Consider the following 21416-nt stretch of genomic DNA (forward strand, 5'->3'; position numbering starts at 1 on the left):
AACCGAAGAAAATCCTCCTCTATACAGGGAATGCGTTCCAAGCCGCTCGATGGCAAGAGGTGCTTGCACTATGTTAAAGTAGATCATGGCGCTGAAGTTTGAGAAGAACAATGCATGAACGTGTAATAATTTGTCTTCTCTGAAGTTGGAGTTTGTGTGAGAAAAATAAAGACCTTGTGTGCTCTACATGCATATAATAATACATGGTTTTGGGGTTTTCTAGCGCCCATGTAAAGGCACAAGACCTCTTGGATGGAACAAGAGGGATCATCTCTAATAATCTACCTCCTACACTACCTCTTTGCCCACCTCTCTTACATATTGTTCTAAAACATTTGGTGGTGAATTGCTATGTGAACGATGCCATATTTTGCGATGTACAGGTTTAAAAGTGGAAGTGTGCTTTCCTGGTGAAACTTTTCTCCATAAAAGCTACCCCAGCTCTTGCGAAGTTCCCGGGTGGCACCCCAGCAGCGGCACTCCTTTCGAAGAAGTAAACAATGTGAAGTCCATCTTATGTATGTAAGTCAGGATGGCCGAGCTGGTCTAAGGCGCTAGTTTCAGGTACTAGTCCGCAAGGGCATGGGTTCGAATCCCATTCCTGACAGTATACATTTTTCAAGCTCAAACTCCTGCGCTGGAGCCTCTGGAACTTGGGCTTGAACTTGAACCTCCGTGTGGTCATTTTAGATTCCGCCAAAAAACTTCGGTACTTCAGTTTAAGAATAATCGTTGTTAAGTCTTGAGCTTCCTCGTCTTTGGACGAGTTCGACGAAAATGTTCTCTTCTGTTTATTTATTTATTGTGACGCCACTTTCGCGACTCCCTCTTAAACACATCCTCAAATTTTTTCACTACGGTGTGGGAGAAGAGAATCATCTCCAAGATCTTAAAGAAGGATGTGCAAGATAGATTTCAAGAAAGAGCTTGCGAATCTTGATGATTTTCAAGTTCCTATAATTGATTTCTCTGGTGATCCCATGTATATAGAAGATGCTATAGCTTCAGCTTGCCAGGAATGGGGATTTTTCCAGGAGGGGAAATGGTTATTCGTTTTATCTCTTCGTGTTCTGGCAATAAATCACGGGGTTCCAATTGTTAGTATGCAAAATGTCCTCGATTTAGCCAAAGAGATTTTCAATCAGCCATCAGAGGAGTACAATTTCCTGGGGAATAAACTCAGTGATAATGATCCTTCTAAAGCATACAGGTAGAGAAAAGAAAAGATAAAACTAACAATATCATGGCTTTGCAATAGATATGGCCCTGGATTGAACAGCAGGAGAGACACGAAAGCAATCGACTTAAAGTATTACCTCATGCTGGACTATAGTCTTGCTCGAGAGGTGGACCTTTGGCCAGAGTCACGGAGGTAGGAAAGTTTGGAGATAACATGAGAGCATATTTCTTCCTGTTTATAACAATGCCGTGCAAACAGTCTTCCTACACAAACTTCCAACTTCTTTGAAGACAAATTGTTATATGCTCGCTTTAGTTTTGCATAGAGCTGGGTCAAATAGTCTTTGGTGACGCATTCCCTGTAGAGAGGAGGATTTTCCTCGCTTACCATCTCGGGCAGGGGACCAACCACTAAAGAAAACCACCACGAGTCGCGACTTCTCTGGGTGTGCTCGGACTCGGTGCTCGGCGCTCTTATACTTTGCATTCGCTTAGCAATGTTATTGGGAGAAAAAGAACGAAACCTACCTGTAATTGATCAGCAATGTTGACAACAAAGGCGTCTTTCACTGGCTCTACCGCAAACCAGCGACCATCTTTGCAAACTTCCAATCCCCCCGTCGTCTTGGAGGAGGATGCTCATGGCACGGGCCTTGACGAGCTCGGGTTTGTGGTATGGAAGGCAGTAATTCATGAACTTGGTAAAATCGTAAATATTCTCCAAGCCAAGGCCTTTGGAGATAATATCAAGCAAGCAGTGTCCAAAGGCTGAAACCTGGTCGTGGTACTCTTTCATCACTTCCCTTCGATTTTGGTTCAAGAACGTTTAGTCCAGAAAAAACTTTTTAGAAGAACTAACATATGCGAGATCGATATTTATCATGACGAGAGAAATTTCTTGTGTAAATAAATCCATAAAACTTTGGGCTTTAAGACAGTCCATTTCCTCTTGTGAAATATCTGCTACTGGCAAAAGAGTTTGTAGAGCAGGGTATTTGTGTAATTTCGCTATGAGACATCATTTCTTTCGTGTATAACTGATCATCACATCTATTGTCTCGAGACTCATGTCGATAAAGGTCTAATTAAAGAAAATATATGCTTGGAATATACTAAGGGCGGTTGTTACTTGCTTCCTTTTTGAAATATCCACCTGTTTTCATGTATGAACTTTTTTCTTAATAAATTCTATTATCTGCTGTTTTGGCAGCGCTTAACACCTTTGAATTTGATGCTTCTCCCACTGATCAGGTGGGGATCCACAAAGCCTAGTTAGCCTAACCGCACTACTGATCTAACCTAACCCGAGTTAGTGCTAGTTATATACCTTTTTTTGTGGCATAATCCCGAGCTTTGGCATGTGGGATAATATAAAATACGAATACGCGAATATTCCAGTGGCTTTATTTGGGGAATTGCGAGATTCGAACTCCCGACCTCATGCACTGGTACTTGAGGGTTTATTTGTCGGACCGATGACAACGATGGGAGTGACCTCACTCTTGTAGATCAATGCGCAAAGCCATGGCGCTCTCTTCGTCCATCGCGCTCTGCCTAGCCCTGTGGATGATCGCCGCCGTGTCTCGGGAATACAGAGTCTTGTCCGTGATCGAGCAGGCCAATGCCGGCGGCGGGAGCGCGATCCTGGTGGAGATCGCGGACAGGATCGACGATTTCGGCCCCGACATTGGGCGCCTTCTCATCAGCGTCAGGTGATTTTCGATCCATCGGTTGCTTTCTTGGAGATTGGTTGATTTTCCCCCTTCTTTCTTGAATTTCCCAGCTATGAGACCGACGAGCGCTTGCATCTGATGATCACGGACGCCGATAGCCCTCGCTGGGAGATCCCATTCCAGCTGATACCGCGATCGATGGACGGCAACAGCAGCAGCGCCAGATTTTCCCAGGAAGTTCGCAAGATCACGTCGCCCAAGCTCCAGCTCTCCTACACGGTGAATCCATTCAGCTTTACGGTCACTCGGGTCTCGAACGGGGAAATTCTCTTCGACTCGCCATCGTCGTCGAGTTTCGTGTTTAAAGATCAATATCTAGAGATATCAACGAGGATTCCAGCCCAGGCAGCGCTCTATGGGCTCGGGGAGAGCACTCGCAGCGATGGCTTTCGGATTCTTCCAAACTCGACTTACACACTCTGGGCAGCTGATACAGGTGCCGACAACACGGACGTAAATCTATATGGATCGCATCCTTTCTATATGGACGTGAGAAGCGGAGGACAAGCTTATGGTGTTCTTCTTCTCAACAGCAATGGCATGGACGTGAACTATGAGGGAGAGTTTTTGACGTACAAAGTTCTTGGAGGTGTGTTTGATTTCTATTTCTTCGCTGGGCCGTCTCCCCTCTCCGTCGTCCAGCAGTACACAGCACTTGTTGGAAAACCAGCAGCGATGCCATATTGGTCGCTCGGTAAGCTCTCCAGTTTTTTCCTTCGATCACTTTGATCACCATCTTGATCTTGCAGGATTCCACCAGTGTCGATGGGGATACAAGAACGTATCTCAGGTCGAGCATGTTGTTGCCGAGTACAAGAAGGCGAATTTGCCTCTGGAAGTTATGTGGAACGATATAGATCACATGGACGTGTATAAGGACTTCACTCTGGATCCTGTAAATTATCCTGCTGAACAGCTGCGAGCGTTTGTGGAGAAACTCCACAAGAACGGCCAACGATATGTTCTTATTGTAGATCCTGGTAAGTTGCTTGTCTCACGCTTAAATTTGTTGATAGATCTTCCTTTTGACAGGACTCAAACCGGAGAAAAATTACGAGACTTACAGACGGGCCAAGGAAATGGATGTTTTTATCAAGGACGTGCAAGGCAAACCATATCTCGGTCAGGTTTGGCCCGGGCCTGTGCATTTCCCGGACTTCCTCCATCCAAGAGCTCTAGAGTTTTGGACAGGAGAGGTCTCCAGATTTCACAAGGAGGTTCCATTTGATGGTCTCTGGATTGATATGAACGAGGCCTCAAATTTTTGCCAGGGAGTTACGTGCACCTTACCAGCCAACGTTACGTGTCCGATCCCCGGTTCCTTCACTCAGTGCTGCCTGGTTTGCAGCAACGACCTCGCTACAAAGTGGGACAATCCACCTTACGCCATCAACAATGCTGGCACTCACAGAAGCCTGGGTGGAAAGACTATACCGACGAGCGCTACGCACTACAATGGGACTTTAGAGTACAACGCTCACAATCTCTACGGGCTTGCTGAGGCCATCGTGATCAACAGTGCTCTCAAGACAGTCGTGAAGAAGAGGCCGTTCGTGCTCTCGAGGTCCACCTTTGCTGGAAGTGGCCGAGTCACTGCTCACTGGCTGGGTGATAACCGGGCGTCTTGGAACGACTTGAAGTACTCCATCTCCGGCATCTTAGGCGCGGGGCTGGCTGGAATTCCCATGGTGGGAGCGGACATCTGTGGCTTCTCAGGCAACACTACCGAGGAGCTTTGCAACCGGTGGATACAGTTGGGAGCATTCTATCCGTTCTCGAGGGACCACAACGATTTTTTCAGCAGTCCACAGGAGCTCTTTGTGTGGAAGTCAGTGACTCGATCGGCAAGGAAGGCACTGGAGCTTCGCTACAAGCTCCTCCCATACTTGTACACTCTTTCCTTCGAGGCACACACACTGGGCTCGCCGGTAGCAAGGCCGCTGTTCTTCACGTTTCCAAACGATCGGGCCACCCTCGACATTGACAAGCAGTTCCTTCTCGGCCGCGGCGTTCTCATCTCTCCAGTGTTAACTCCCAACGCCACCACCGTCAAGGCATACTTTCCTCAAGGCACTTGGTACAGCCTCTTCGACTACACGAAGTACGTGACATCTCCCTCGGGGTCTTACCAGCAGCTGGACGCTCCCTGGGACACGATCAACGTTCACGTCCACGAAGGCTCTATCATCCCCATGCAAGAGTTCGCGCTGACAACAAGGCTGGCTCGCAAGACTCCCTTCACTCTGGTGGTGGCCTTCTCTTCCACGGACAGCGAGAATTCGACGGCGTCGGGAGAGCTTTTCCTGGACGACGACGACGCGCTGGAGATGAAATTGGCAGAAGGAAAGTCGAGCTTCATTAAATTCGCGGCTTCCTCGAGTGGATCAAGTGGCGGGAAAGTGTTAGTGAAAGCGTCCGTGGCGCACGGAGACTTTGTGAAACGCCAAAGCCTCGAGCTCCACAGGGTGGTGGTTCTAGGTGGAAGACAGAGTACGAGCCAACCACGAAAGGTGCTCGTCAATGGGAAAAATCCATCCGAGAGCGTCACAGCAAAAGTGTTTCAAACTGGAGTGGAGATTTCTGGACTTTCTCTGCCGCTAGGCAGCGATTTCCAGCTCTCCCTCGAATTATGACAGAGGGACTTTTGGCAAAAGCTTTGCGACAACGATGTTGTACGAAGTTCTAGACTTTCAACCAAAAGAAAGATAGACAATGACTATGAGATCACGAACGATGTTGTACGGAGTTCTAGACTTTCAACCAAAAGAAAGATAGACAATGACTATGAGATCACGAACGATGTTGTACGGAGTTCTAGACTTTCAACCAAAAAGATGACTCTGAGATCACGGATTCTATCACGTAGAAACTTTGGTGATAAATATATAAGTTTCTTGATCTTCGAGAGGCTCAACAGCGGCCATGGTTCGTAGTTTGCTCCTCTTCTTGTGGCTCTTAATTCTCTCGCGATGCTCGCTCGCTGGCTATAAGATCAAGTCCATCACCCAAGACACGAATGGCAACATCGATGCTCGTCTAGACCTCCTCTCACCGACAAGCACATATGGTCCTGATATCAAAGAGCTCCAACTCACCGTAAGGTACGTCAATCGTTCTCTTTCTTTCGCCATCTCCTCCACGAACTCAAACTCTCCATTGTCCATTGTCCAGCTACGAATCCCAAGACCGGCTGCGAGTTCACATCACCGACTCCTCGTCCCCGCGGTGGGAAGTTCCAGCCTCGCTCGTGCCAAGGCTACCACCCACGAAGAACGGCAGCGCTAGCGTTTCCAAGCTCCAGTTCTCGTACACCCGGGACCCCTTCACGTTTGCAATCCTCCGGAGATCATCCCAGGAGCTCCTCTTCAGCTCCACCCCGGGCCTCACTTTCAAGGACCAGTACCTGGAGATCTCCACCACGCTCCCGAGCAATGCGTCGCTCTACGGCCTCGGGGAGAGCACTCGTACCGCGGGCTTCCGGCTCGTCCCGGACTCCACGTACACGCTGTGGGCCTCGGACACCCCTTCGCGAGAGACCAACAAGAACCTGTACGCCTCCTGGCCCTTCTACCTGGATGCCCGCCTCTCCGGGGACTCCCACGGAGTCTTCTTGCTCAACAGCAACGCCATGGACGTGGAGCTTGCGGAGGAGAGGCTCACGTACAAAGCCGTGGGTGGTGTCCTCGACTTTAGCTTCTTCGCGGGGCCGTCGCCATTGGAAGTCGTCCAGCAGCTCACTGATATGGTCGGGAAGCCCGCTCCAATGCCTTACTGGTCTCTAGGCAAGTCCTCCTTGGTCTCGGCTGGAAGTGTTCCTTCAAAGCTTTTCTTCCTTTGCAGGCTTCCACCAGTGTCGATACGGCTATAAGAACGTCGAGGAGCTTCAGGACGTGGTCGAGAAGTACAAGTCTGCGCGCATTCCTCTCGAGGTGATGTGGTCGGACATAGATTACATGGACGCCTTCAAGGACTTCACGCTGGATCCCATCAACTATCCCCAGTCGAAGATGGACGATTTTGTCAAGCAGCTCCATGCCAACGACCAGAAGTACGTGATCATCATAGACCCCGGTGAGCTCTCCCTTCCGTGACCTTCTTTCTTGCATCCGCCAGCTTACAGCAGTTTCTTGCCAGGGATCAAAGTCGAGAGGAACTATTCGTCATACGAGCGTGCAAAAGCTCTCGAGATCTTTGTCAAAGACTTGCACGGCGAGCCATATCTCGCTCAAGTGTGGCCGGGGCCTGTTCACTTCCCAGACTTCCTCCACCCGAAAACAGCCTCTTACTGGACAAGCGAGATTTCCAACTTTCACAAAATCCTCCCCTTCGACGGCCTCTGGATCGACATGAACGAAGCCTCCAACTTTTGCACGGGCGTGAGCTGCTTGCTTCCTCCGAACGTGACAAAGCCTTGCCTCACAACATGCTGCTTGATCTGTACCGAGAACTCCATATCCAAGTGGGACAATCCACCTTTTGCGGTAAATAACAACGCTGTCCGCAATAGAATCGGCTCCAAAACCATGGCTGCCAGTGCCGCCCACCACGGAGGAGTTCTCGAGTATGATGCTCACAACTTGTACGGGCTCTCGGAAGCGATAGCCACCAGCAGCGCTCTCAAGTCTGTCTTGAAAACCCGGCCCTTCATGCTCTCGAGGTCGACGTTCGTTGGCTCTGGCCGCGTCACTGCGCACTGGAGCGGTGACAATGGAGCAACCTGGGACGATCTACGATACTCCATTGTCAGCGTTCTCAACTCTGGCCTGGTTGGAATACCAATGGTTGGCGCGGACATCTGTGGATTCCTGGGTAACACCACTGAGGAGCTTTGCAACCGCTGGATCCAAGCCGGAGCCTTCTATCCCTTCTCCCGGAACCACAACGGATTCAATGCAGTGTCACAGGAGCTCTATCTCTGGAAGTCCGTCACCCAGTCCGCAAGAACAGTTCTGTCACTGAGATACCGGCTCCTTCCTCATCTCTACACGCTCTTTTACGAGGCCTGCTCGAAAGGATCACCAGTTGCCAGGCCTGTCTTCTTCGCATTTCCCAAGGATCCGGCAGCTCTTGGTGTTGAAACTCAGTTCATGCTCGGGAGTTCCATTCTTGTCTCCCCTGTTCTCGTAGAAGGCGCGAGGGATCTCCAAGCTTACTTTCCCAAAGGAAACTGGTATAGCTTGTTCAATTACTCGCAAGTTATTCTGTCGCCGGGATCAACTTTCATACTTCCGGCCCCGCTGGATTCGACGAACGTCCACGTTCGAGGAGGCTCGATACTTGCCATGCAGGATGCTGCCATGACTACTGCTGCTGCGAGAAAGACAGCCTTCACGCTGCTAGTCGCTTTTCCCGGCGAGGAAGAGGATGACAAGCTAAATGCTTCGGGCAGCGTGTTCCTGGACAGTGGCGAGGACCTTGAGATGAAACTTGAGCAAGGGTCGGCTACTCTCGTTGAATTTGCTGCGAAGAAAGTTGGGAACCGGCTCTCCGTCAAGTCTAGAGTGAGTTACGGCGAGTTTGCTCTCCAGCAGAAGTGGATCATCAGCAAGGTTGTAGTGCTGGGGCTCGGCAGTTTTGCGTTGGAGAAACAGCAGCAGGAACTCGTAAACGGAAAGACTCTGTTGCCTCAATCAGCGGACCATGTCGAAGAAGTTAACGAGCTCAACTTGCCTCTGGGAAAACCTTTTCATATCTCGCTGAAGATGGCCTCATATCAGTAACTGGTCCTCACTGTTTACAACGAACAAGCCTTCAAGAACAGACCTGGTGAGCACTCAAAGGCCCAACAAACGGAAGAGACTCAATAACGGCATCAGCTAAGTCAGCAATAAACGTTGGTTCGCATCCGAGTGCAGGTACACGCCGCCAATTCGTAATACCGGATTCTTCAGCTAGCTCCCTATACTCCATGTCCATCTCCTCAAGCGTTTCTATGTGCTCGCTGACAAAACTAGAGGACCAGAAAGCCGTGTAAAAGAATGAAAAGGTGAAAGTATTTACCTGATTGGCACAACTAAAAGACTTTTTATGCCTCTTTCTCCCAGATCTTTGATGGTCTGATCTGTGTATGGTCTTAGCCATTCTACAGGTCCAACTCGGCTCTGGGAACAAATCAACACCATTTGAGGCAGGAAGTAGCGAAGAAGTAGCTCCTAACCTGATATGCAAGCGTGTGCTCGCAAATGACACCTTCCTGTCGTAAATCTTTCATAATGAAGTCAACGCATTCCTCCATTTCGTCCTTGTAGGGATCTCCCGCTTTCTCCACGTAAGAGACTGGCACACCGTGTGCACTAAAGAAGATATGTGCCTGCATCTAACGGTGTTATTCTCTTCGTTACCTCGGCCTCGTTACCTCTTCAGGCTTCTCGAACTTCAAAAGTTCATTCTTGATTAAGTTTGACATGGACTTCACGTATCCCTTACGATGATACCACGAAGGGATCACAGTGTGCTTCATGTTCAAAAGGTATTCGTCTCGCCTGTAATACAGTGGAAACAGCCTCATATAAACGAAAAGTATTGCCTACAAAGCGCATACCTGAAAATGCTTTCTAGCAAGCGAAGGCTAGAACCACTGGTGGAGATTGAGAATTGTGGATATAAAGGTAAAATTACAAGCCTGTTGATCCCATCGGCTTTGACCTGATATTCCTCCAGCGAAAGGTTACCAGTTTCTAGATTACTGAATATGTAGAGATAAAAGATGTACCTTATCTATAGCTTCTTCTGTGAAAGGATACCAGTACCGCATTCCAACGTAGATTTTAGCTGGCAATCCCTTCCGTTCCAATTCTTTTGCAAGAGCAGCAGCCTGTGTTACAAAAATGGGGGCGTTAAAAAGACACTAAACAAATGAAGGGCAGAAAAGTTAAACCTGCTCGTCCGTGATTTTTCTCAAGGGCGAGCCTCCACCAATAGCAGCATAACCTTCACTGCTTTTAGGCGCCCTCAGTGTTGAGATAAGTCGAGCAAGCGGCTTTTGCAGGAAACGGAAAAGTCGAGGCAGTCGAATAATGTCCTGATCAGGAAATCGTCTTTAAACGTATCACGTCGAATGGAAACACTTACCGGATCAGCAAAGAGGTTGTAAAGAAACGGCTGAACATCCTCAAGCTTATCTGGACCACCAAGATTTAGCAGCAACACGCCTAGCTTGTCTCCTGGTTCGTTGTAAACACTTGCTTGCTCCGAAGTAAGCACTCCGGGACTGCTGGTACTCGAGCAACAAACTTCTATCGATCGCCGAGAAAGGGCTAATGTCTGCTTTGGCCCGCTTGACAGCCCACACCTCCGCTGCAAATGATAGTTCGATCCAAGTCGAATGTGCTTTGGCGACGTATCAAAGAGTGGCTCGCAGCTCAGGTTATGTGATGGCGAGGGAATAGACCTGAAAGTCTTGAGTCTTGAGAAGAAAAAAATAGAAATGACTAGCTTACTTGTGAGCCAGCATCGTGACGAGCTCGAAATTTCAAATCGAGTGACGATCCCTGAAGCTCTGGCGAAAATCTAGGCGCTATTTGCGAAAGAACGGCGATTGTCAGCTCGATCGGGCCGCTAGAACACTGAAGAACATAGAAATAAGCACGAATTCGTTTCTACCTGGAGAGTGCTCGATCGGATCGGGAATACAGCGATCTTGAAGGCGATCGATCGATATTTCGCGAAGCCAGCCCTGAAATGCGGCTCTTTGAGCGGCACCGCCTTCGACCAAACTCTTCCCCACTAGTCAACACGCGGACTCTTCTCTAAACCCTACTCTAATGGTACCTTTTCTTCCAAGGCAAGTCGAATGCTAAGTACTTTAGGGCTCGTGAGGAGGAAGACGAGCAATGGCGTTCTTCCTGTAGCTAGGGCACAGGGCAAGGTTGATCGATCGAGCGAGGATGCTGGGGATTTTCAGGGCCTCCTTTTCATTCACGGCGGGCACACTGGTGGGGATTTACATTGCCCAGAACTACGATGTCCCAAACATCGAGAAGCTGTTTAGAAGCACAATGGATCGAGCCAAGGAGTATGAGGAAGCGTACCGACGGCGCGGCAGTGGCAAGGAGTGATTGATCGATCCTAAAGAGTGGTAGAGATGGTTGCTACAAATTTAAAGAATTTTCATGAAGTTTTGGATGGAGTTTTCTCCTTCCTTCCCTCTCTAGTTCCTTCTTTTGGGGTTGCTCTTGGGCTTATTCCGTGAATTCGATGCAGGGCTGTTGTAGTCATTGACAAACGCAGCTAGTAACTTTCGAGCTCCTGGTGGTTTGATCAAATCGAACGATAGCTCTCCAGTAGCTCCATCGACAATCCCAGAAGCATAAACTTGATCGTCACTCGTGACGCCTGGAAAGAAGCAGCAGGAAGAATGTAAGTATCAAGTATCTCTTTCTCGATCGATTCACTTACCTTGAGTGATCACAAATGCGATCGCCTGACAGAGGATGATCACTGCGATTGCCCTCGCATTCATCTTGGTTCTCACTCATCCCACGGCCCTCTCCTCGAATTTAAAGAACTCCCTTGTCTCGCAAAGTCAACCTCGCAAATTCATGCCATGATCAATCCTAGAATCGAGCACTCGGTGGATTCTCGCAATAGCTGGTAACCGTGTCATTGACTTCCCAAGATATTCACACTCGTGGGTCAAAGCCCGGGGATGAAAACCTCGTCCGTAACAGTTAAAAAACGTTTTTCTACCACTGATCCAATGGTGGCGATGACGAATGGCCCATGTCACGACCTCCGCCCAAAAATACTGGAAGATAAGATGAAGACAAAGGCGTTGTTTCTTCCCCAGATTATAAGCACACGTGTCAGTGGCACCTGGGTGCCACGCACGCACGCATGTGACACGAGGGCTGCCGTACGTGCGATTCGTGGCTTTTAGGGTTTAAGGGGGTCGCCAATTCGCCAGCGGTGGAAGAGCGCCAGGACAGTGGAGTAGTGGGATTTGGATTGATCGCTGGATCCATTTTGGATCGGGCGCCAGGAGGGCAAAATCTCGCTCACAGGTTTGTGTTTCGATTCATCCAGCCGCGAGGAGGTGGAAAGAATTGGCAAGAGCGAGAGGAAGAAGAAGCAAAACAAAAAAAAAAAAAAATTATCAGGCGCATCGACGGTTTTGATCGCCCTTGCATTTAGCTAGAGGCGGTTTCTTCCTCTCTCTCGCGGTGGTTTCCAAGAATCAAGATAGGTTTGGGGGAAGTTCTAGCTAGCGCTAGCGAGGATTTTGGGGAGCTGGAGCTGTGATCGATCGATAATCTACCGACAGGCGCTCTGGATCGCCAGATGATGGCTAGGGTTGGAAGAGCCGATGCGCTCGCCGCCCAGCGCGAGGGGATCTCCAGCCTGAGCAGCGTGATCAGGGATCACCGGATGGCAATGGGGAGCACCAGCCGGCGGGACAGGCTCCTGGGCGTGAATTCCTCGCTGGATTTCAATGGGAGCTCGAGCGAAGCTAGCGAATTCAAGGAGGAGGATGTCTGGGGGATTGTTCCAGCGGCGGTGGAGCGCAGCAAATCCTCGCTGAGCTTGGAGGACGTGGTGTCGGATCACCATTCCACCTCCAGCTTGGTGGGATCGTCGGGCAAGCGCGGCCTTGCGCTGGATTACTCCTCTGGAGCTCTCGGCCTCTCCTCGATCGCTCGCGGCAGCGCCACTGCGTCTTCCGGCGGTGGAGGCGGGCGAGTGACATCGGCGTCGAGGATGATCCCGCAGAGGGTGGCGGGCTCCGGTGTTGGTGGCGGCGGCGGCGGAAAGGCGGCGATCCAGCACCAATCCGCGCCAGTGAACGTCCTGGACTGGTCGAGGATCCTCGGCAGCAAGAACAAGGATCGCTCCTCCGGCAATTTTGGAGAGGATGGAACCGCTGGTGGCGTGGTCGACGATCTAGAGGACGATGAAGACGAGAATTTCTCGGTGGAGAAGCTCCCTCCTCACGAGCTCGTCGCGAGGAGTCAGACCACCACCTTCTCGGTGTTCGAGGGCGCCGGGAGGACGCTCAAAGGCCGGGATTTGAGCCGCGTGAGGAATGCCGTGCTCAAGCAAACGGGCTTCCTCTAGACCTCTTCCTCCATCGCCCAAGAACACAAGAAAAAAAAAAAAAAAAACCCGAAAACAAGAGAAGAAAACAAACAAAAAGAATTGGAGCTGTCTAGAGCTCATCGATAATTCATCATTTTTCGAGAGATCAATCTCATCAATGATTTCAATCACACAAGATTTACATTTATCCTTTCCTCGTGAAATTTGCCAATGTAATTCTTGAGTGATTCTCCATGTCAGAAGAGATTGGAACCAATTCCTTTTGGATTTCTGGCTGGCACTGGCGAAAGCAAGATCCTCCACGGAACCTCGACGAATATTCTGATTCTCGAATATGCTTGGACAGGAATATGCCCGACACGGGAAATGCGCGTGAATATGCAGGTAGCATGTTGGTGGCATATGCCGTCGGAATATTTTTGGCCGGGCTGCGTTTCCCGCCCACGATAATAGCGCGTTGTACTTTTTGGAAGAAGGTAGCGGCGTTACCTAGTTGACGGAGACCACTGTGCTGTGAGTGTAAAAGATTTTCTTCGTCTCCACAGAAGCTTCTCTCTTCTCTGCGCTTTGGCCGCCGTCGTTGACGCCCGGGCTGGGGTTTTTGGTCGCGACGCCGCGGCTTGATCCCCTTAAAGCGCGATCTCTGTGCGCTCTGGGGCGGCAAGATCCCCTTCTTGTGGATCCATCGATCGATAAATTTCCGCGCTTGCCTTGGATCGCATTGCATTGTGCTTCTTGTGCTTGATTTTGATTCGGCAATGGAGTCCCAGCTTAGAGAGCTCCGGGAATTAGAGCCCGAGGTGAAGAATGCGTCCCTTGGGATTCCACTGCGAGGAAGCTCTCGCGATGTCTATGGGGAGGATAGCGCTACCGAGGATCAGCTTGTTACTCCGTGGGTTCGAGCTGTGGCCAGGTAAAACTTTCGTAGTAGAACTTAAAAATCTTTTTGGACTAAATGATCTGTGTGAACAGCGGCTGTGAGCTCCTCCGAGATCCGCGCTACAACAAAGGCCTTGGATTTACCGAAAGGGAGAGAGACATACATTATCTTCGAGGACTTCTTCCACCGGCCTATTTCTCCCAGGATCTTCTCGAAGCTCGCGAGCTCGACAACATTCGTGGCTATGAGGATCCTTTGCAAAAATACGTTGCCATGATGGAACTCTCGGTACGTACAAGCTTTTTCCTGCTTTGCTTTTTTCCTAAACGAAAGTTGGATCTTATCACAGGAAAGGAACGAGCGATTGTTCTATAAGCTTCTCATTGATCACGTCGAAGAGCTTCTCCCCATCGTCTACACGCCGACTGTGGGCGAGGCGTGCCAAAAGTATGGATTGATTTTCCGTCGTCCACATGGCCTCTACATCAGCCTGAAAGAAAAGTATGTCTAAGATCTTAGTTTTTTATGTTATCTATGTATTGAGTTGAGACTTGGATCTTATATGTTTTTCTTTTCAGGGGTAGAGTTTTGGACGCATTGAGGAACTGGCCAGAGAAAAACGTCCAGGTTATTGTCGTTACCGATGGTGAGCGTATCCTTGGTCTCGGTGATCTTGGACTACAGGTAAAATACTACCGTATTTTAGCGCTTCTCTAACAAGTACTTTGTTACAGGGCATGGGTATTCCTGTCGGAAAACTTTCTTTGTACACAGCTCTTGGAGGAATTCGTCCCTCCCTGGTAAAACTCAGTTCGATTTAATGTGTATCATGACTGATTTGTCGTGATTATCAATCCAGTGTTTGCCTATCACGATTGACGTTGGTACCAACAACAAAAAACTTCTTGATGATCCCTACTACATCGGCTTGAAGCAAAAGCGCGTAACTGGACAGGTAAAAATTGTCTTGCTCCATTTTCTTGTCTTGTATGTATTTCTCAATTTGTGATGTTTCTCAGGAATATGACTCCCTCATTCACGAGTTCATGGTTGCTGTCAAGCAAGAATACGGAGAGAAGGTTTTGGTTCAGGTTAGTAACGTGCTTTTAGACATGGTTCTTTTATTTGGATTTATTAGGAAAGTTCTAATTCTTTGAGTTTCAGTTCGAAGACTTTGCGAATCACAATGCATTCAAGCTTCTTGCTAAGTACGGAAGATCTCATCTCGTTTTTAATGATGATATTCAGGTAGATTTTGTGTGCAACACTTGTGGTGTTTACTACGTTATTTCTATTTTATTGTTTTGTAATAACTAGGGAACCGCGGCTGTGGCTCTCGCTGGCTTGTTGGCTAGTCTCCCTCTAACAGGTGGAACTTTGGCTGACCATAAGTTCCTCTTCCTTGGTGCCGGCGAGGTGAGTTTTATTCAGGCTTTTTATTCTTCTTTTTATTTGTTTTACATCAGGCTGGCACTGGTATTGCGGAGATTATCGCCATGGAAATTTCACGACAGGTATCTTGTCTTTTGGAGCTAGTTTGAAATGGCGAGGTGAATCATAAATGTCTTTGCAGGGAGGAATTTCATTGGAAGAAGCACGGACGAAGATTTCGCTTGTCGACTCAAAGGTCGGTCCGCTCCTGCTAGTTGACTTGCTTGTGCTGACAATTAAGCTTTTTATACAGGGGCTCATTGTCAAGTCGCGATTGGAATCTCTGCAGCATTTCAAGAGAGACTGGGCCCATGAACACGAACCTTGCAAGGACTTGCTGACTTCTGTGAAGGTGGAATCAATTCTAAGCTTTTACTTGGATTTTGTATTGACTCCTAGGCTGGTTTACAGGCATTGAAACCCACAGTTTTGATTGGAACGTCAGGGCAAGGACAAACATTCACCAAGGAAGTCATCGAGGCTCTAGCTTCCTTTAACAAGGTAGGAATTAGTAAGTTTTCCAAACGAGCTTGTGTTTATTCTTTCGCCTCTCTGTTTAGAAACCAATTATCATGGCGTTGTCGAATCCTACGTCTCAGTCCGAGTGCACAGCGGAGCAAGCTTATACCTGGACCAAGGTAACAGTTCATCGATCGACCACTTGAGTTTCAAGCTTATGTTTCTTTTGCTTGTTCAGGGTAACTGCGTGTTTGCGAGTGGAAGTCCGTTCTTGCCAATCACAATTGACGGCAAAACTTACTACACCGGTCAGGTACGAAATTTCCATGGTTAAAAGCAAATCGTTTCTGACCGGTTTTATCTCCTTCTGAAGTCCAACAATGCATACATCTTCCCAGGGATCGGACTGGGCTGCACCATGTCGGGAGCCATCCGAGTCCATGACGATATGTTCTTGAAAGCTGGTAAGCAAAATTAGCTATCAAATTCTCCCCGACGTTGTCTTAACTCTCCGACGTCCCTGCAGCTGAGGCACTGGCAGCACTCGTCACCAAAGAACACTTGAACCTGGGGCTGGTCTTCCCTCCCTTCCAAAACATCCGGAAGATCTCAGCACACATAGCCGCTGCTGTGGCTGAGACAGCATACGAAAAAGGTAGAGAAAAAACTATCTTTTTTTCTCCATAACTCAAGCTTTGGTGTTGCAGGCGTTGCTACGAGACTTCCCAAACCAGCGGATTTGCTCGCGTACGCGGAGAGCTGTCAATACAGCCCCAGCTTCCGCCAATACCGTTGATAAACCATGAAACGTATCACACTTTCCCTGCACTTATATAGAACGGGGAAATTTTATCATGTGATTTTCTTATGAACCATAGTAAATCCTGAGGTGTGATTTTTATCTGGAGGAAGCTCAAGCATATACTAGTAAATGTTACAGTACACATCCGATGAGCGTGTGTGTCTGTACTTTTGTTTTTCTTACCACAACGGTAACTAAGTAACGGGTGAAATGGAGCTAGATCTCCAATGATCTAGTTTTACATTCTTTTCTCACACACCACACCCACACCACACTTGAGTGTCGGGTTCAATTCCTTTGCACGCAACATAGAGACGTTGACACTAAATTGCATACAGACACCACTTCCGTGCGCTCTTTTCTTTCTGCGATGCAGTGTTTCGTACTTTGTGACTTGACCTCTGGGCCATAAGCTAAGTTCCATCGATTAAACGCCAAAAAAAGAGAGAGAGAGCTCTGTTTCTGGCTGTTACATTCTTTCTTTCGAGGTTCTTCGTTGGGATTCATCATAGCTTCGACTTCTTCTTCTTCTTCTTCTCCTGCTGGATCTGTGCTTTGCTCTTTCATCTTCTTACGCTTTCCACAACAGTGGACGAAAGGGTGATTGCGATCACTGCCGGCCGCTACATCTTTTCCTCCTTTTCCTTCTTTGCCGCTTGCAATCACTCCTCGCTCGCGCGCCTAGAGACGCAGCTCATCGAGCACGGCAACATGAGTGCTCCACCCGCAGTGGACTCCAACCGGGCGAGATGAAACCAGGAGTTACCTCGCATCGGCAGCAAGAAAATCACCGCGCGGAGATCCAGGGGCGATCAGTATAAGTAAGCTTTGCTGTGATCTTGTCCATCTCTGTGCCTGCGTGTGCGTTCCTTGTCTTGCAGCGGCTTCCCATAACCGGGCTTGAGATCCATCGCGAGAGGGGAAAGCTGGCTGCGGCTCGGAGGAAGAAGGCGGCACCGCAGTCGAGGAGCAAGTCCTCTATTTCTTTAATCTTCTGTGAAGGTACATTTTTGTTTCTGCATTGGATTCCTTTGCCTGTCTGCCTGTGAGAGCTGCAATACGTGCTTTCAAAGAGACCTCAAGGCTGGACAGCAGTCTCTCCTCCAGAGTGAAGCGAAGATATGATACTCTGCTTTGTTGGTTCTTGTTGTTTCTCTCTATGCCTCTTCCTAGGCTCGATGCCGAGGGACGTACCAAGGTGAGAAGCGCGAGAGAACCAAGCGTGTGCTGCTAGAAGCTGTGCAATCGCCGGGAGGTTCGTGTCTCTTTTAAGTGATCTCCGAAACGTCTTTCGAGGATGGATACCTGCAGAGAGAAAATGGCAGTAGCAGCACATCTTCTGGATCCACCGGGGAGGAAATCCAGGCAACCAGGTGCAGCACAGACAAAGATTCTAGTAGCGTTTCTTCACATGACTTCCATTCTGGTCCAGCAAACATCGGCTCTCCTGTGGCTGGACTCGTTGGAAGTTTCGGCTCTAAACGACATCCGGAGCAGCCTCCGCGACCTCCCCGGCTCGAACTTCCTGGCGAGCTGGGATTTCTCGCACGACCCCTGCAGCAGCTTCAAGGGGGTGGTGTGCTGGTCGATCGGAGGCGTCAACCACGTAACCATGCTCAGCCTTGGCAGCGGGATCGCAGGGACTCCGGGACTAGCAGGAACTCTGAGCCCATCGTTGGGGAAGCTCACGTACCTCCGGAGCTTGGCGCTCGTCCCGGGACAAGTCCACGGTTGCATCCCAGACAGCATCGCCGGCCTCAAGGACCTCCAGTTCATCGGCCTCGCCAACAATCGCCTCTCGGGCTCACTGCCATCGTCCTTCTCCGAGCTGTGCAGCGTCCAAGGCTTGGACGTGAGCTACAACGCTTTGACGGGGAGTCTACCGGAGGGGGTGGCGAAGCTCCCGAATCTCAACACGCTGACGCTCTCGCACAACTCCATGTCGGGTGCGCTGCCGCTCTTCTCGGCCCCGCTCATCCACCTCGACCTCCAGATGAACGGCTTCACGGGGCCGATCCCCTCGCTGCCAGGAACTCTGGAGTATCTATCGCTTGCCAAGAACTGCCTCACGGGGACGATCCAGGGGATGGCTACCCTGCAGCGCCTGGCGTTCCTCGACCTGAGCTTCAACCAGTTCACCGGAGGCATCCCACCAGAGATCTTCGGCTTCCGGATCAGCAACCTCCTCCTCCAGCGCAACCAGCTCTCGGGGCCGGTCCAGGTTCTAACATCGCCCTCCAGGCATGCAACCACGTCCTTCACAGGCATCCCAGCGATGGTAGATCTCAGCTACAATTGCCTCACGGGGCAGGCTCCCGCGGGGCTGGCGTTCGCGCAGAAGCTCTTCCTCAACAACAATCGCTTCTCCGGGGCGGTGCCGCAGGAGTTTGTGGACGCCATGGTGTTCGGGGACCTCCAGGTCTTGTACCTCCAGCACAACTACATCGCCAACATCAACCTGGCGTCCACCATCCCGCTGCCAACTACATGCACATTTTGCATCCAGTACAATTGCCTCAGCCCGCCGCAGCAATCGTCGTGTCCATTCAACGTCGGGAGACAAGCGTCCAGGCCGATGACCCAGTGCTCCACCTTTCACTGAGACCATGTAATTGCTACATAGAAAAAAAGGCTTTACGAAGGTGGTGGCAATAAATTGTAACTCTTACATTGTGATAATAGTTTAGATTGAACCATTCATGGAATTAGAACTCAAAGCAACTACAAAGTAGTAGACTCAATTAAGTTTGTATGTAAGCTGAGTTTGTATTCAACTGGAGCCACTCCTTGAAAAAATTGTGCTCCAAACAAGCAACATTAAATTAGATCTCAAAATGTCCATGCAACTCCTCATACCATTTTTTCTGCTAGCTTATCCAACTCCTAGGTAACCACACACTTTGAAGAATGCATCACTAAAGCCAAGGATGGATCAATTCATATATCTAAATAGTTAACATATACCAGCTAGACATAATGTATGTCTTCTGAAAGAAAAAGAATTTGAAGAACATTGCAGCAACAATAGATATTACAAAGTTTTGCTTTACACCAGTGAATAGCCAAGATTGAAAGTTTGTAGGAGCACCAAGTATATGATGATAGTGTGTTTCAAATGTAGATATTGAATTCAAAGCTAACTCTAAAAACTTGAGCATGGATCTCTTTAGAACTACTATTCTTTCTTCCTTTGTTATCACTTGATCTTTTCCTATAAGCCAGAGCAAGGGCCATAAGCTAAGAAGCCATATGATCTCTCTATCTAGCTCACACCATTCCAAAATTAGCAAATTCTATATACTAGTCCCCATGAGGCTGTCTATTGGGATGTTGTAGAGGATACTTCTGGCTTAGCTAAGTGTTTCAGAAGATGTAAAAGATGGCATCCAAGATTGCTAAAATGCTCAAAACTTAAAACTTTTGTGGTTTTTATATTGATAAATTGTAAAATAGAGTTAATATGCCAACAAACATAAAGTGGGAGTGAAATTTCTAAAGATGCTCAAAGAATGAGCATAAAGTGATTCTTTAGAAAAGGATAATAAATAAGTCTAGACTAACACGTGGCAGGTGTTGTGACATGAAATTAAAACCCTAGAACCCAAAAACTTGAAATAGAACAATGTCAACATCTTGGCAAAAACCAAATGTTTGAAATGTCAAAGGCCAAACATATTCAAGGTTTAATATATTCAGATCTGAAATCCCAAAGCAATCATCTCTCTAACCCTAAAGGGTTTGATAAGTCCAAAAATTCCAAAGGAATTACATGGTGGGAAACATTAAAGAGTATAACATGAATGATTTAGTGAAATATTCAAGAGTTGACACTACTTACAAGGCTTGAATTGTGTTGCAATGTTTCGAAATGCATTCCAAAATCTTTGAAATCCTAGAGATTAATAGGCCTTACTAAACAGGCTTCAAAACCCTAATTTAGTGGTAGTGTTGGTAAACACTATTATGGATGAAGAATAAAGGACATTAAAGGATGGTATTCCTTATGGACAGATGGTTTAGTCTTGAAGAGACAAGATTATAAATGGTTTTAGAGTGTTAATATATCACCTTAAACACATAGAATGCAAAGTTAGTGTGGTTTTGAAATCACCTTTGGGGGCTTACAAGTTGGGAGTTGAGTGAGACTCTTCCAAGTAGTCAAAAGTATAATTAATTAACTACAGTAAAATAAAAAAAATTGTCAACACAAACCTAAAGCTAAGGATGAAATCATGGCAAACCTATTAGTTAGGTGTGAGCCAAGTGGATAGTTTCGATATAAGGAATATATCCTAAAACTTGGTTAGGCATAATAATATTCATAAAATATACTTATTAAGATAAAATATTTCATCACATTACTAAAGAAAATAAGAATAACTTCTCAATATTTGTGGCAAGGATAACATTTGAAGATTTGTCCAATTGGGAAATTTATTTATTATTTCACAATAGAAAGAGCATCAAGAGTATCCACTTTCTATTCAGTTTAGAGTTGTTAGTGTGGCAAATAATACAACAATGCTAAGACAAGACTTTGAGGCCACTCTAAGAATATTTATATTTTTTTAGAGCCTAGACCATGGTTGGTCCCAACCGCATTCGGCTGAAATCCCGATTGCCGCCAAACACGGTCGGACAGCTCTGTTTGGTGATTCTGTTCACCGATTATAATGGTGATCACGCTCGCAGGGGCTAGATTTCCGATGCTGCTGCGGCTAGGCTATCGCCATCACCACTACATCTCCACCGCTTTGCTGTTCTCCTGCTGCTATGGACAATCCATCCACAAATGCCCAGTCCAGCAAGCCTACATTGAATCCAACCAAGAGGGCTATAGCTTGTAGGAGTTGCGTGCATACTGAGCTCTATAAAGCGATACTTCTCTGCTTTCAAT

At 48.0% G+C, this 21416-nt stretch overlaps 5 protein-coding genes and 1 non-coding gene across 7 annotated transcripts; 5 read left to right on the forward strand and 1 right to left on the reverse strand.

The window, feature by feature from the left end:
• Positions 1-526: 526 nt before the first annotated feature.
• TRNAL-CAG lies at positions 527-607 on the forward strand. Its single transcript has one exon. It is a non-coding gene; the product is annotated as a tRNA-Leu (tRNA).
• Positions 608-2667: 2060 nt separating this feature from the next.
• LOC9636343 (probable alpha-glucosidase Os06g0675700) lies at positions 2668-5643 on the forward strand. The gene is made up of 4 exons (XM_024662089.1): positions 2668-2891; positions 2963-3606; positions 3662-3892; positions 3945-5643. The coding sequence occupies exons 1-4, from the start codon at positions 2692-2694 to the stop codon at positions 5543-5545; spliced, it is 2676 nt and encodes an 891-aa protein (XP_024517857.1). The 5' UTR covers positions 2668-2691; the 3' UTR covers positions 5546-5643.
• Positions 5644-5804: 161 nt separating this feature from the next.
• Positions 5805-8654, forward strand: LOC112341627 (alpha-xylosidase 1-like). The gene is made up of 4 exons (XM_024662090.1): positions 5805-6013; positions 6084-6694; positions 6753-6983; positions 7047-8654. The coding sequence occupies exons 1-4, from the start codon at positions 5835-5837 to the stop codon at positions 8630-8632; spliced, it is 2607 nt and encodes an 868-aa protein (XP_024517858.1). The 5' UTR covers positions 5805-5834; the 3' UTR covers positions 8633-8654.
• On the reverse strand, positions 8626-11392 carry LOC9662681 (ferrochelatase-2, chloroplastic). The gene is made up of 11 exons (XM_002988251.2): positions 11310-11392; positions 10515-11246; positions 10352-10428; positions 9984-10302; positions 9790-9933; positions 9625-9726; positions 9454-9557; positions 9268-9394; positions 9070-9222; positions 8913-9013; positions 8626-8862 (listed from the first exon to the last, which is right to left on the reverse strand). The coding sequence occupies exons 3-11, from the start codon at positions 10363-10365 to the stop codon at positions 8664-8666; spliced, it is 1263 nt and encodes a 420-aa protein (XP_002988297.2). The 5' UTR covers positions 10366-10428; positions 10515-11246; positions 11310-11392; the 3' UTR covers positions 8626-8663.
• A 2042-nt stretch (positions 11393-13434) lies between these two features.
• Positions 13435-16624, forward strand: LOC9662682 (NADP-dependent malic enzyme). The gene is made up of 18 exons (XM_002988151.2): positions 13435-13860; positions 13920-14115; positions 14177-14328; positions 14406-14511; positions 14562-14627; positions 14687-14782; positions 14847-14918; positions 14992-15075; positions 15145-15243; positions 15294-15341; positions 15401-15454; positions 15512-15610; positions 15670-15759; positions 15819-15896; positions 15956-16030; positions 16091-16181; positions 16244-16372; positions 16425-16624. The coding sequence occupies exons 1-18, from the start codon at positions 13706-13708 to the stop codon at positions 16511-16513; spliced, it is 1779 nt and encodes a 592-aa protein (XP_002988197.1). The 5' UTR covers positions 13435-13705; the 3' UTR covers positions 16514-16624.
• A 199-nt stretch (positions 16625-16823) lies between these two features.
• On the forward strand, positions 16824-19260 carry LOC9662683 (LRR receptor-like serine/threonine-protein kinase ERECTA). Of its 2 annotated transcripts, XM_002988152.2 has the most exons (4): positions 16832-17521; positions 17693-17774; positions 17831-17892; positions 17952-19251. In XM_002988152.2, exons 3-4 carry the CDS (start codon positions 17838-17840, stop codon positions 19172-19174), a joined length of 1278 nt encoding a protein of 425 aa, XP_002988198.2. In that variant the 5' UTR covers positions 16832-17521; positions 17693-17774; positions 17831-17837; the 3' UTR covers positions 19175-19251. The 2 variants fall into 2 exon arrangements, with proteins under 2 accessions (XP_024517859.1, XP_002988198.2); XM_024662091.1 differs by having other exon boundaries at positions 16824-17521; positions 17831-19260.
• Positions 19261-21416: the final 2156 nt, after the last annotated feature.

Source organism: Selaginella moellendorffii, unplaced genomic scaffold (assembly GCF_000143415.4).
Source record: "Selaginella moellendorffii unplaced genomic scaffold, v1.0 SELMOscaffold_87, whole genome shotgun sequence".
Taxonomy (NCBI): domain Eukaryota; kingdom Viridiplantae; phylum Streptophyta; class Lycopodiopsida; order Selaginellales; family Selaginellaceae; genus Selaginella; species Selaginella moellendorffii.